This window comes from Aphis gossypii, chromosome 2, assembly GCF_020184175.1.
Source record: "Aphis gossypii isolate Hap1 chromosome 2, ASM2018417v2, whole genome shotgun sequence".
Lineage (NCBI taxonomy): Eukaryota > Metazoa > Arthropoda > Insecta > Hemiptera > Aphididae > Aphis > Aphis gossypii.
The window spans coordinates 62402805-62417622 of record NC_065531.1 but is presented as its reverse complement, the minus strand read 5'-3'; the positions used below and the strand labels follow the sequence as shown (position 1 = coordinate 62417622).

The following is a 14818-nucleotide window of genomic DNA, read 5'->3' as shown; positions in this document are numbered from 1 at the left end:
TTAAAAATAGCAAAACATTTATTTATCATAATAACATTGTACTTTATTTTAGGTACATACATGACTGGAAAAAGCAGGTAACTAGTTGATGTATTTCTTATTTTTACAATAAATAAAAATACAGGCATATTTTAAAAAAAGAGCATTCTTTGAAATACAACATTTCTAATCCGACATGCAGGACAAAACATTTGATTTTCCCGTTGCAACTGTCTGACACATTCGATACATAACCATGCATGGCCACATGGTAACACTATGTATTTTTCGTCGCTTTCATTAACGCAAACCATACATACCATTTGATTTACAATTTGTGCTCTTTCAGGAATCAGTGCTCTAATGTCCAGATCCTCTCCGAATGGAAATTGTTCCATTATATCACGTCTCATATTTCTATTAAGATTGATTATATCCTGTAGATTTAGACCATTAGAGAAAACATATAATATTGGATTTAGATCTATAGAAACATCATTGGGATCTGCTGCAGGTACTGGATCTCCTGGAAGAACAGGTTCTGTTACAGTGGAATGCAAGTTATCATGTGGTTGTTGAAGAATTGGATCGTTGGTTAAATGACCTATAAAATAATTAATTTCATGTAAATGTTTTATTTTCGCATATAATTATTAATAAATACTAAACTTGATTAGTTTTCATATTATCCAAGCCAAACTAACAACTAAACATTTTAGTGCTACCACATATTTTTACTTTATGTATTGATTTAACAATAACATGTGTTTATCATTATCTTTTAGAATAATTAGAACTTTATGAGTGTTTTCTAGAAAAAAATTAGATATAATAGTTTTTGAAATTTGAAATTTGAACTTAACATTTATATTATAATAATTATCTATATAAGATAAAATTTTCATAAAATTTTGATTATTTTTGTGCTATTTATAGACAATTAAAATTTGAAATGATCTATTATTATTTTAGAGATGATATAAAAAAATTAATGACTGAGTAAAAATATTTGAAAATGTAAGGTTCCTAATAATCCTGATTAAAAATATCAAAAACATACAGTTTCCATATTTTTTAATAAATATTTATAGTTACAAATCTATAAAAGAAAGATTTTAAAACTACTTATTAAGTTTTATAAATGTTAAAATAACCTTTAGTAAAAAAAAATGTCCACTGATATCCAAGTTTAAATTTTAATATATTCGACCATATAATAATTATTTATTCTCAAACAAATCTTGTTTTTCAAGGATAATTCAAAAACGAATAATCCTAGATACTACATTTTATTGTATGATTGTGTTCATATAAAAAAAAATAATATATGTGTATATTTTATAATTAAAATGATTTGAATACCTAGTCCATAATCTGTCCATAATCTTTGGTGTGAAACTGTAGGTTCAATCTTTCCATTATTTTTCAACCAGTATCTTTAAAATAAACAATGTTGTTTATGTATTTTACAAAGTTAACTATGTTGCAATATTTTGGATAATTATTATTAAAACATGTATTATTATGTGATATTTCATATATATTTGTGTACTAATTCATGCAATTTTATTAATAAAGATAATAATTTTAAAATATGTGCATTATGATTTTATGTTATTTTTTCATTTTTTATTTATAAGGTTGCTATAATTAATGTATCATTTAAGTTTATTAAATTGTTTTATAATTGTAAAAAAAGTATTATTTTAATAACTGCATTTGCTTGAAATATTCCAAGTTAGTTATAACAGTAAAACAAGTTTATTTCTTTAGTTAAAAGTATAGAAAATATAATGTACTTATAAAAATTAATATTTGTAGTTATTGTGTATTTATATTTTGATTGATGTTATAATATACTAAAAATATACTAAATTTACTATTTTTCACATTTAATTAATGTTTTTATAAAAATACATGTATATTTTATATTTACTTACTTATTTTATTTTTAGCATCAACAATTGGATAGGACAATTTAAATTCTAATTGTATATTATTATTATGTTTAAGTAATAAAATAAATCTTTACTTAAGTTGTCCATCCTCAACATGTGCAACCATGGAATTTTGTCTGTTATAGCGCTTGACTGGCTCAGCAGTAGAACACGAGTACAATGTGGCTGTATTAATTTTCCTGTATCAGTTAAAGTTGACAATAATATTAGCAAATTGTTACAAATATAATTACCTATATAGAGTGTGACTTACCTGCTTGTCTCTTCATAATACAAGTTTTCTAACAACTCTTTTTTCTCTGGTTTTTTCTGATGTGGTTGGATAATGAGTGCTTCACTATCTTGTAATATTTTCAAAGATTCTGAACGATCTTTGCTGCAAACAAGAAAACTGAAATATTTAACATGATATTAATTTATTGAAAAAGATAGTAATGAATTTAAGGCTTCAATTAATGACATAATTAAATGTGTTTCAGAAATGTAAAACTTTAAATATTTTAATTTGTCCTAATAGACAAAAAAAATGATATATTAGTATACTACCCCATGACTTATCCGCAACAATGAACGTTCCTAATAAATACTCGTGTTCTGTAGTTATATTATGTATTTATAATCACTCTTATTAGTCTCTAACACACAAAATGCATTAAATGTACTCTCGGAAGTGTGTTGCAGTATGTTATTATGTTTCTTCGTCTATTAAATAATCGAATCGTCACCGCAAACTCTATTCACAAAAATAAACACAGCGTATTATTATAAATAATTTAATAATATAATACTCCTTAATAAAAAAAAAAAAATGACAGCTCATGAGTATTTACAATAAAATAATAAGGAACAGTACTACAGTAACATTAAAATATTTATGATCTGCAAGTGGAACTGTTATGGCTGGAGCGCGTACAACCTCCATCCCTCCCCTGGTCAGGGACCTGGTGGCGGTCGAATTTTCAGCGACATCCATAATGATTTTCAGAAAATTGTTACAATTTTTGAATTTTGAGTCCCTGTAAAGCTCCGGCGAGTGACGGACGAAAATCTTACGTATTTTTCGCGATAGGCCGATATCTAACTTCGAGCGGGAGCATCGCGAATCGCAATGCATATCAACACTCATAACGTTATCGCTAGTCCGCCGGTTATCCCGCGCTTAGCTCATCGTATGACTGTAGTACTGTACGGCATGCGGTAGATGCACACTAGCACAACTTTATTAATACAACGACACTACATAATAATACCGCGCGTATAATAATGAAGGCTACCTACCGTGTTATTGTTTTCTTGATCGACGATGTCGTCGATTCGAATAATTATATTATTATTTTTAAATTTGATTTATTACGCTTTTCGTTCCCGCGTATAAGGTGTAGAACATGAACTGTAATATAGAAGATTAGAGACTATAGTACTTAGATCACACTTGAGTACTAGACTCGAAGCATCGGGAATAGCCGATAGTCAAACTATTATGAACTCAACATTGATTCCCGAATAGTATGAGAATTGAATAGTAATGTAGTAAGAATAGTATGAGTAGTATGACGGTACGTTCAAAGGAGGAGTTTCGGATGGTAGTTCCTGCCGCACTATCGCTATCTGGATGAAACGATTGAGTTTCTTTCGCGGGATCGAAAATCATAAGAGCTAGTGGTAAATATGACAAAATACGAATGAAAAACTTATTTAAAAAATGTCGAAGAAAAACATCTGATGATGTAAGTAATATTATGCAAGAAAAATAAACGTAGAATATAGAAAAATAAATTGCAGGTACAACACAGTCGTTTTAATAAAACTAGGGGCTGGTGAAATTCTATTTTTTGTTTTTGGATTTGAGCAGAATTATACTAATGAATAAGCGATAAATTAAGTCGATAACTTATCGACGATAAGTTTACATAAATGGTGCTGAACTACTTTTTAGTAGGTAGGTGGTGCAAAACTGCAACACTAAATTTTGGGCGATTATAAACTTTCGATGGTAAACTCTTCCGGGTCTACTCCAATACTACCTGACGGAAACGTGTAAACTCTCTCGGGTTTATTCCTGTACTACTTAACAGAAGCACATAAACTCTCCTGGGTTTAGTAAAAATCATAAAATAAATTTAATATACATTTAAGTTGCGTTTAAAAATAGTCAATAATAATAATAATATAAGTTACAAATACAAAATATACGTTAAAATATATTGTTTTTGATAATAAGAACATACAAATTTTAAAAAAAGTTAGGGAATCTATTTTTCTTTCATTATAGTCTAATATTTTTTTGGGATATATTTTTTTCTTTATTTTTTGTGTAAATATTTTTACTCAATTTGTTTAATTTATTGCAACTTTGAATTTTAATGTATACTTCGATTTGAAAATCCGTTAGAGCATTATTAAATACAAATAAAGATAGATGAGTACTAGAGAAATATGAATTTAAGTGCGAATAGAACGATTCACAAGCGTTTGTTATTTTTGAAGTTGATGATGCTGAAACCCACATTGTTGGAGGATATAATGCATCATTATCAATATACGTACTCACCAAATATAAAGCAAATGTTACACATTTTTCATTTTCTGGAAGCATTATCGCAGGTAATGTAAATACATAAATGTTTCCAACTTCGTTAGTGTCATCTCTATATTCTACAGAAAGACCTAATTCCTGGATTTTTCTATACCACGCTTGTGTGAGATGAAATCTGCAACATTCTATTTTTGTTTCAGCCTTCAGGCCAAACATTTAAGACGGCATTATGTATAAACTTTTCAAGATCTACTGTAACCTTCTTAGGATAAAATAATAAATTCATATTAGCAAATTTATCAACTATAACATTTTAAATGTACGTTCATAATATATAGTAGATTTATGTAATAATAAACAAAATATTAATGGTACCTATATATTAGTGACTATATAAATGTATAACCATGTAAAGTCACCAATTGTTTAAATAACTTAGAGTTATAAGAAAAAGTACCATCTAAATAAATAGTTTCTGATTGCATTAAACAATTTAAATTTGTAGTACATGCAAATATTATTAAGTTATTACTTATTATGTTCATCATTTAACAGTAAAAGTCTTCATCTTTAGAAGTTTTTACTTCAAACGTTTTCATTATACTATGAATAAATATCTAAAATATTTTTAGGTTATGCTGGAAAAATGTTGCGTCTTGCATTATACACATTTCTTTCTATTCTCAAGAATTCACTAGTATCAATAGCGTCGTTATTACATTCCTGTACAACTTTAAGTAGGATTTTTCGTAGAGCGTCTGAAATGTTTTCAGTCGCTTTTCGCTTTCCAATTGTGTTAAACATAAACGTTGTACTTTTTACCCATCAGAAATGTGATTATGTTCTAACTTGGATCTTGACTCCATTTCTTTATCTGAAAAACACGAAAAAAAATTAGAAAATATTTTATATTATAACGCGTTGGAATTCTAATAAAAAATCTCAAAAAATGCACTATGAAAACGCTTAAAAATTGAAAAATAAATTTTATATTTTTATAGTAATGTTATACTCCGTACCACAAGAGAACACATACGACTCGCGCATCCTCCCGCGTCTCCTCTGCAATTGTAAACTATCGAAACCGGTTTCCCTATGGCAGAGAACGTTTGGGGGTGCGCAGAAGAACCAATTTTGGTCGGCCGCCGTATGCGTTCTCTCGTGGTACGGAGTATAGTATAAAGTATTTGTTATTTGTTTAGTTTTGAACGTACTAATTGGATATTTATGATAAGATTATTATCGACGATAACTTACTGTCATGCTATATAATAATCCTATCTAATTACAACGAAAAAAAAAAGAACAAAATGCAAAAGAAAACGATCTGATATCGAGTTTCGATCCGGAAACTTGCACATCAAGGAACGACGCAATATTCCAGTAGACTACAACTTTGAGCTATTAATCTAGTGATATTTTTTGATTATACCGTACAATATGTACCAAATCTCCCAAAGATAGACATAGTCAATGAATAACACACTTAGGTATTACTACGTTTCAAAGTATGATATATTATATAAATTAAATAATTACTTACCGATAATATATATATATAAGTGCTGGGCATTTATTCACACTACATTTCCACTTGACTTCACCACATGATAATGGTGATTGCTTATGGAAAATAAACGAGGACATAATCAACACTTCTTTGTTTCGTTGACTTGTGCAGTAAGTAATTTTTGGTTGAGCCATAATGGTTATAATAGTCAACGAGCAATGTGATTATAATATTTAAATATTTAATTTACAAATATAGGTTAACGGTAATAATATGTTTTACACATTTCTGGAAATACGATACGATAAAATGATAATCACAATCTCTGCAGTGTAGCCAACCCGTAGTGTAGCAATGACATTTAAAACAACTCGGGAGAGTTTACATACTTCCTACAGGTAACTATACAGTTGACCCGGGAGAGTTTTCACATTTACTATTTAGGTAAACATAATATTAACCCGGGAGAGTTTCCACATTTACTTCTGGTAAACATATTAACCCGGGAGAGTTTACTATTTTTAAAAATCGGGAGAGAGTTACCACCGTCCTTAATAGGTTAGCCTTTAATAGGTATATTATATTTAATACCTATGTACTTTTTAGAAATTTCATTAGTGAAAAAGTTTGCTCACTAATATACGTGCTTTTAAACACGAATAAAATTTGGTTAGCAAAATATTTTATATGTTTACTGGCTATTTAAACACATTAAAAAAATTTTTTTTTAATTCACAGGTTTAGTTTTTGAATTTTTCCACAATGTAGGAAAACTAATACCGTGTTATAGATTTTTTTTTTTTTACTTTCTAGCCTTCTATGCCTGGTAAAGGAACTTATACATTTGACCAAGAAAACATAGTTATTGATTAATTTAGTTTAAATCGGTTTAATTTATTCTATTGTATGGAAAAAAAATATATTATATAAACAATAATGAATAGGTTTGTTTTCATTTTTGTACAAGTTTTGTCACAGGACCTACATTGATACATAGTTTAATGACACTATTTAATTTATGATTAATATGATTTATATAAAATAATAGACAATAGTATACATTTACACTAGTGGTACTAGTAGGCAAAAGGTATTTTATGTTCTAAAACTGACATACTACATACATGTTATAATTATTATTCCTGTCTGGTTAATACACCGAACACTGAAGCAATAATGTCAATAATAAAGTTAAAAATTGTACCAAAGACCGTAAACGAATATTTTTGTACTTTATATCAACTATCTGTTCAAATGGTACAAGACTCACTTCAAGTACAGATGTTAAATAAGCATTATCCCATATCTCAATGATCAGAGCTAGGAACTACAATTGAACTCTAGGTAGGTAGGTACCTAAATCAAATTTATACTGGTTAAGTAGTAAATACCTACTGTTTGTGAACCTCAATTGCTATTCAACTACCTATGTCCTATCACTCCTATATCGCTATACAAATAAAAGAGACACAGTCAAATAGGTTTACACAATAAATGTACAATTATTCAGAATAATATTCACTTAATATCATATTAGTTAATATGACGTATACTCCTTCTTAATTATTTATTTATTTAGTACCTACCTAACTTTATCATAAAAATCTAAATTTTGTTTTGTTTCTAATAATACAATAATATCACAAAACAATATTGAGATTAATAAAAAAAAAAACCCATTTATCGAAATTTTAGTATTAGAAAAAGTATTTAAAAGCGGTCGAAGTAGTGCTTCCGAAGTTCCAACTGCTGCATAAAATCGTGGTCACCCCGACCAACTGAACAGGTAGCCAGCAGCTATACTAGTTAGTAGATTGTAGATAGGAGCCAGGTAATCAAAATATTAAATAAGCACTTCTGTCAATATATTGCATACTTATAACACCTTCAATCTTCATTTATTAATTTTCTTACCAATTATTATAAAATAGAATATTATAATGAAATACTATTGATGAGTACAGATAGATCAAATAAAAAAACTTATACTGCTTTTTGATATAATGAATTAAATAAATTTATTTTTCTTTCTTTTTGAACGAGCATGCAACTCTTACCTAGATTGCCGTGACTGCATGCCACTGGAATACACTTATTTAATTTAAAATAAACACTAGAGTTTGTACTTTGAACTAATTTCTTGTTTCATATCTTGTTATTTCTTTACACATCACATGATGTACATTGTACATATCCTTCAATCATTACCTACATAGTCTATTATAGATTTCTTATTGCAATAATAAATTAAATTTATTTAGATTTTTTCATAAATATTTAATAAACCTACTCAAAATAGAAAAACATTTATTTATCATAATTACATTGTACTTCATTTTAGGTACATATATGACTGGAAAAAGCAGGTAACTAGTTGAAATATTTCTTATTTTTACAATAAATAAAAATACAGGCATATTTTAAAGAAAGAACATTCTTTGAAATACAACGTTTCTAATATGGCACATAGGACAAAACATTTGATTTTCCTGTTGCAACTGTCTGACACATTCGATACACAACCATGCATGGCCACATGGTAACACAATGTATTTTTCTTCGCTTTCATTAACGCAAGACATACATACCAATTGATCTTCAATTTGAGCAGTTTCAGGAATCTGGATCAGTGTTCTAATGTCCAGATCTTCTTCGAATGAAAATTGTTCCATTATATCACGTCTCATATTTCTATTAAGATTGATTATATCCTGTAGATTTAGACCATTAGAGAAAACATATAATATTGGATTTAGATCTATAGAAACATCATTGGGATCTGCTGCAGGCACTGGATCTGCTGGAAGAACAGGTTCTGTGACAGTGGAATGCAAGTTATCATGTGGTTGTTGAAGAATTGGATCGTTGGTTAAATGACCTATAAAATAATTAATTTCATGTAAGTGTTTTATTTTCGCATAAAATTATTAATAAATACTTAAGTTGATTAATTTTCATATTATCTAAGCCAAACTAACAACTAAACATTTTAGTGCTACCATATATTTTTACTTTATGTATTGATTTAACAATGATGAGTGTTTATCATCACCTTTTAGACTAGTTAAAACTTATACATATAGTAAATAGTTCTTCCATACTAGTCTCATAGTAGACTAGTTAAAGTCCTAAAACTTTGAGAGTGTGTTTTCTGGAAGAAAATTAGATATAATTATTGCTTTGGATGGTCAAAAGTAAACAATTTAAGAAATTTCTTTTTAATCGAAAAAAAAAAACAAAAAAATACTAAAATTGAGTATTTTTACGTTAACCTAGTTTTTGAAAACTTTAATTTCCTTAATTAGTTATAATTCAAAACAAATAACTATTAAAGCTTGAAATTTTAACTAAACATTCATATAATAATAATTGTCTATATAAGATAAAATTTTCATGAAATTTTGATTATTTTTGTGCTATTTATAGACAATTAAAATTTGAAATGATCTTTTATTGTTTTAGAGATGATATAAAAAAATTAATGAGTGAGTAAAAATATTTGAAAATATAAGGTTCCTAATAATCCTGATTAAAAATATCAAAAATATATAGTTTCCATATTTTTTAATAAATATTTATAGTTAGAAATCTATAAAGAAATCCTGTTTATACCAAAGATTTTAAAACTACTTATTAAGTTTTATAAATGTTAAAATAACCTTTAGTAAAAAAAAATGTCCACTGATATAAAAGTTTAAATTTTAACAATATTAGATATTCGACCATATAATTATAATTATTTATTCCCAAACAAATCTTGTTTTTCAAGGATAATTCAAAAACGAATAATCCTAGATACTTAATATTTTCACCAAATATTTGTATTATCATTTCCTATGTATTATTATGGTATAGTTTTAAAAGTATTTTCACACACTGAGCTATTTTTAATTATCAGTAATTTTAAAATAAACACAAAAAGCACTACATTTTATTGCATGATTGTGTTCATAAAAAAAAAATAATATATGTGTATATTTTATAATTAAAATGATTTGTATACCTAGTCCATAATCTGTCCATAATCTTTGGTGTGAAACTGTAGGTTCAATCTTTCCATTATTTTTCAACCAGTATCTTTAAAATAAACAATGTTGTCTATGTATTTTACAAAGTTAACTATGTTGCAATATTTTGGATAATTATTATTGAAACATGTATTATTATGAGATATTGCATATATTTGTGTACTAATTCATGCAATTTTATTAATAAAGATAATAATTTTAAAATGTGTGCATTATGATTTTTTGTTATTTTTTCATTTTTTATTTATAAGGTTGCTATAATTAAATTGTTTTATAATTGTAAAAAAAAAGTATTATTTTAATTACTTTAATAATTTGGAAATATTCCAAGTTAGTTATTACAATAAAACAAGTTTATTTCTTTAGTTAAAAGTATAGAAAATATAATGTATTTGTAAAAATTAATATTTATATTTATTGTGTATTTATATTTTTATTGATGTTATAATATACTTTTAAGAAATTAAATTGAATATTTGTATTATTTTTGTTTACAAATTTACTATTTTTCACATTTAATTAATGTTTTTATAAAAATACATTTATATTTTTTATTTACTTACTTATTTTATTTTTAGCATCAACAATTGGATAGGGCAATTTAAATTCTAATTGTATATTATTATTATGTTTAAGTAATAAAATAAATCTTTACTTAAGTTGTCCATCCTCAACTTGTGCAACCATGGAATTTTGTCTGTTATAGCGCTTGACTGGCTCAGCAGTAGAACACGAGTACAATGTGGCTGTATTAATTTTCCTGTATCAAGTTGACAATAATATTAGCAAATTGTTATAAATATCATTATCTATATAGAGTGTGACTTACCTGCTTGCCTCTTCATAATACATGTTTTCTAACATCCCTTTTTCCTCTGGTATTTTCTGAATATGTGGTTGGATAATGAGTGCTTCACTATCCTGTAATATTTTCAAAGATTCTGAACGATCTTTGCTGCATACAAGAAACCTGAAATATTTAACATGATATTAATTTATTAAAAAAAGATAGTAATGAATTTTAGGCTTCAATTAATGACATAATTAAATGTGTTTCAAAAATGTAAAACTTTAAATATTTTAGTTTGTCTTAATAGACAAAAAAAATAATACATTAGTATATTACCCCATGACTTATCCACAACGATGAACGTTCCTTGTAAATACTCGTATACTATGATTAGATTATGTATTTATAATCACTCTTATTAGTCTCTAACACACAAAATGCATTAAATGTACTCTCGGAAGTGTGTTGCAATATGTTATTATGTTTCTTCGTCTATTAAATAATCGAATCGTCACCGCAAACTATATTACACAAAAATAAACACAGCGTATTATTATAAATAATTTACTAATATAATACTCCTTAATAAAAAAAAAATGACAGCTCATGAGTATTTACAATAAAGTAATAATGAACAGTATATTTATGATCTGCAAGTGGAACTGTTATGGCTGGAGCGCGTACAACCTCCATCCCTCCCCTGGTTAGGGACCGGGTGGCGGTCGAATTTTCAGCGACATTCATAATGATTTTCAGAAAATTGTTACAATATTTGGATTTTGAGTCCCTGTAAAGCTCCGGCGAGTGTCGGACGAAAATCTTACGTATTTTACGCGATAATATGCTGATATCTAACTTCGAGCGGGAGCACCGCAAATCGCAATGCCTATCAACATTCATAACGTTATCGCTAGTCCGCCGGGCGCCGGTTATCCCGCGCTTAGCTCATCGTATGACTGGACGGCATGCGGTAGATGCACACTAGCACAACTTTATTAATATAACGACACTACATAATAATACCGCGCGTATAATAATGGAGGCTTTCCATGGGTCTCATCTATACAAATTACATCATTACCGAATTTTTCAAGCATTGATTTTTGATAGCCATTCATAATTAGTAAAAGAAAATCTTCTTCTTTTAGTTCCGCTAAATTCTCATCAATTTTACCTTGTGATTTATAATACACTAAACTGAATTTGTCATCAGTTTTTAAGTAATGGACCCAAGCCTCAACACTTGTAGCATCATTAGAATGGCGTACAGCTTCATATTGTTAAGGTTGTAAGATGCTTCAATGTTGTACAAATCTTTTTAGTTAACAAATGGGTTTCTTTATAATTTATTTTCCGATATATTATTATCCCGAATTTCATCGAAAAATTTTAATTCATTAGTTTCAGACATGTTTGAAAATAAATCTTATTAGTGAAAATAAAAAAGAATATATTATCTTTTTCTTTTTAACAGAAATACAGAATTCACAACATGAAAAAATAAAAAATAATTTACTTACATAATAAAATACCTTTAAAACATATGAAAACTTGTGTCAAAAACTGCAAGATATTGAACCAAGAACTGATTAAATGAACTGTTTGTTCTATAGTACCTATGTCTTATAGTAACTGGTATCAAAAAAGCAAGGCATTGAACCAAGAACTAATAAATTTAATCCAGTAGATATTATTTTATCTTAATATTGCATTTAACTTCATGGTCAGTTAAAATAAAGATTAGTTATCTTTGTTAGATTTCAGTTCTTTAAAAAATTGTTATACAATTTATAAATAATCTGTTAAAATGAATTGATATATTTCCAATTTCTTTTATAAATCCTACCTATTTGTTTAATATTTTTGAAATAAGAAACCAAAAATTGTTTAAATATTAATATTAAAAATATATTTACATTTCATTTAATACTATAGTACACACTGCATACTTTTTATTTATAATGTAATATGTATATAATTAATATTCATTCATAATATATTAATAATTAAATATTATACTAATTTGTGAATTAAAGGGATCACATAGAAAATTAAAAATGCCTATATTGTCATTATTATACATTTTTCTAATAATAGTGATAGCTTATAATGATAACAAAGTCGGCCTCTTGCAGCCGTTCGGATTCTCTGTCCCTAGGGCCTAGACGCTTGTCTATTATATATTTAATATTTATATAACGGCACGACATATTAATATCGAGCGAACAATAATGGAGGCTACCTACCGTATTATTGTTTTCTTGATCGACGATGTCGTCAATTCGAATAATTATATTATTATTTTTAAATTTGATTTCTATCGCTCTTCGTTCCCGCGTATAATGTGTAGAACATGAACTGTATTAACTGTAATATAGAAGATTCGAGACTATAGTACTTAGATCACACTTGAGTACTGGACTCGAAGCATCGGGAACAGCCGATAGTCAAACTATTATGAACTCAACATTGATTCCCGAATAGTATGAGAAATGAGAACTGAGTAGTATGAATATTGAATAGTATGAGTATATGACGGTATGTTTAAAGGCTGAAAGGCGGAGTTTCGGGTGGTAGTTTCTGCCGCACTATCGCTATCTGGATGAAACGATTAAGTTTCTTTCGCGGGCTCGAGTCATAAAAGTTAAATGGTAAATATGACAAAATATGAATGAAAAAAATATTTAAAAAAATTCGAAGAAAAACATCTGACGATGTAAGTAATATTATGCAAGAAAAATAAACGTAAAATATAGAAAAATAAATTGCAGGTACAACACAGCCGTTTTAATAAAACTAGGGGCTGGTGAAATTCTATTTCGGGTTTTTGGATTTGAGCACAACTATACTAATGAATAAACGATAAATTAAGTCGATAACTGAAGTGGCGCTGAACTACTTTTTAGTAGGAGGTGCATACACAAATTTTAACCACTCACCATCCTACTAGACTAAGACACCCTTAAAAATATTATTTGCGTTTAGGTCTAAGGTCAACATTTTAAATAAAACTAATGAAATATTGTTTTATTTTTTTTACCTACATCGATACATTAATCTATGATATATGTGTATATAAATATACAATGAATTATTACATTTTATGTTTCCAGTCTTTTAACCAATAAGTTTTTTGTTTAATTCTAAAATAAATTTGCAAATATATCAACTTCTTCATCATAATCGGCATAATGTTCACATCGGCCTTATATAATATTATTAAAAATGAAGCAAGACGATCTGGTTCATATGGTGCTTCTTAACCGATTTTTGATAATTTTTAAAAAGTTTTTTTAGTAGTTATACACGTTACATAACAGATTGGTGATTTATAAGCAATACAAATGGCCATAAATAATGTAGGAAATACACTATGAAGGAGTCCAGCTAAATAGCATATTATTTGAAATATTATTAATACATTTCCTGTATTTTTAATATTTTTTTGTGTTGAATCATTGTATAATTATTTATCTTATGAATAAATCTCATTACTTTCAATGTTAGAAGTACAATATAAATAATAAATATTTTTTGGTACCGTAAAAATGGGTGAATAGACACAATATTAAAAAATAAGTTTCATCGACAATTACTTCAATCGAGGTGTAATTAAATTTTAATATTTATAAGTTGTTAATGTAATAAATTTGTTATGTTGTGATTAATCGAAATATTCAAAATATCGAATTCATTGATAACTTGTACCTCCAATTACACCCTTTTAGGCAGATACTGTTCTTGATAAGAAGAAAATTGATAAGAATAAAAATAATAATTGTACCTCCATAAATTTACTCTCAAAATAATTGTTTAAAATGTTGTTTTTAAATAAATAAAATTAAATAATGGCTATAATTATGTAATATGAACTGTTTTTTTTATACTCCAAATGTTGTTTTATTTTGATCTAATTATATGAATTCTATGAAAACTAAATCACTATTTCTTTTCCCTATACCTCTGTAGGAATAAAAACATTGCACTTAAAACATATTTTAAATCCAGTGATATAAC

General features: G+C 27.2%; 2 protein-coding genes across 10 annotated transcripts; both read right to left on the bottom strand.

Moving 5' to 3' along the window:
* On the bottom strand, positions 1–13304 carry LOC114122923 (uncharacterized). 9 transcript variants are annotated; one of them, XM_050201271.1, is made up of 6 exons: positions 13048–13304; positions 2484–2670; positions 2191–2328; positions 2012–2116; positions 1342–1415; positions 1–583 (listed from the first exon to the last, which is right to left on the bottom strand). In XM_050201271.1, the coding sequence occupies exons 2-6, from the start codon at positions 2486–2488 to the stop codon at positions 132–134; spliced, it is 774 nt and encodes a 257-aa protein (XP_050057228.1). In that variant the 5' UTR covers positions 2489–2670; positions 13048–13304; the 3' UTR covers positions 1–131. The 9 variants fall into 9 exon arrangements, with proteins under 9 accessions (XP_050057228.1, XP_050057232.1, XP_050057226.1 ...); XM_050201275.1 differs by lacking the exon at positions 13048–13304 and adding an exon at positions 12322–12413; XM_050201269.1 differs by lacking the exon at positions 13048–13304 and adding an exon at positions 11420–12166.
* On the bottom strand, positions 8274–11325 carry LOC114122925 (uncharacterized). The gene is made up of 5 exons (XM_050201268.1): positions 11138–11325; positions 10841–10981; positions 10667–10771; positions 9987–10060; positions 8274–8861 (listed from the first exon to the last, which is right to left on the bottom strand). Exons 1-5 carry the CDS (start codon positions 11140–11142, stop codon positions 8404–8406), a joined length of 783 nt encoding a protein of 260 aa, XP_050057225.1. The 5' UTR covers positions 11143–11325; the 3' UTR covers positions 8274–8403.
* Positions 13305–14818: the final 1514 nt, after the last annotated feature.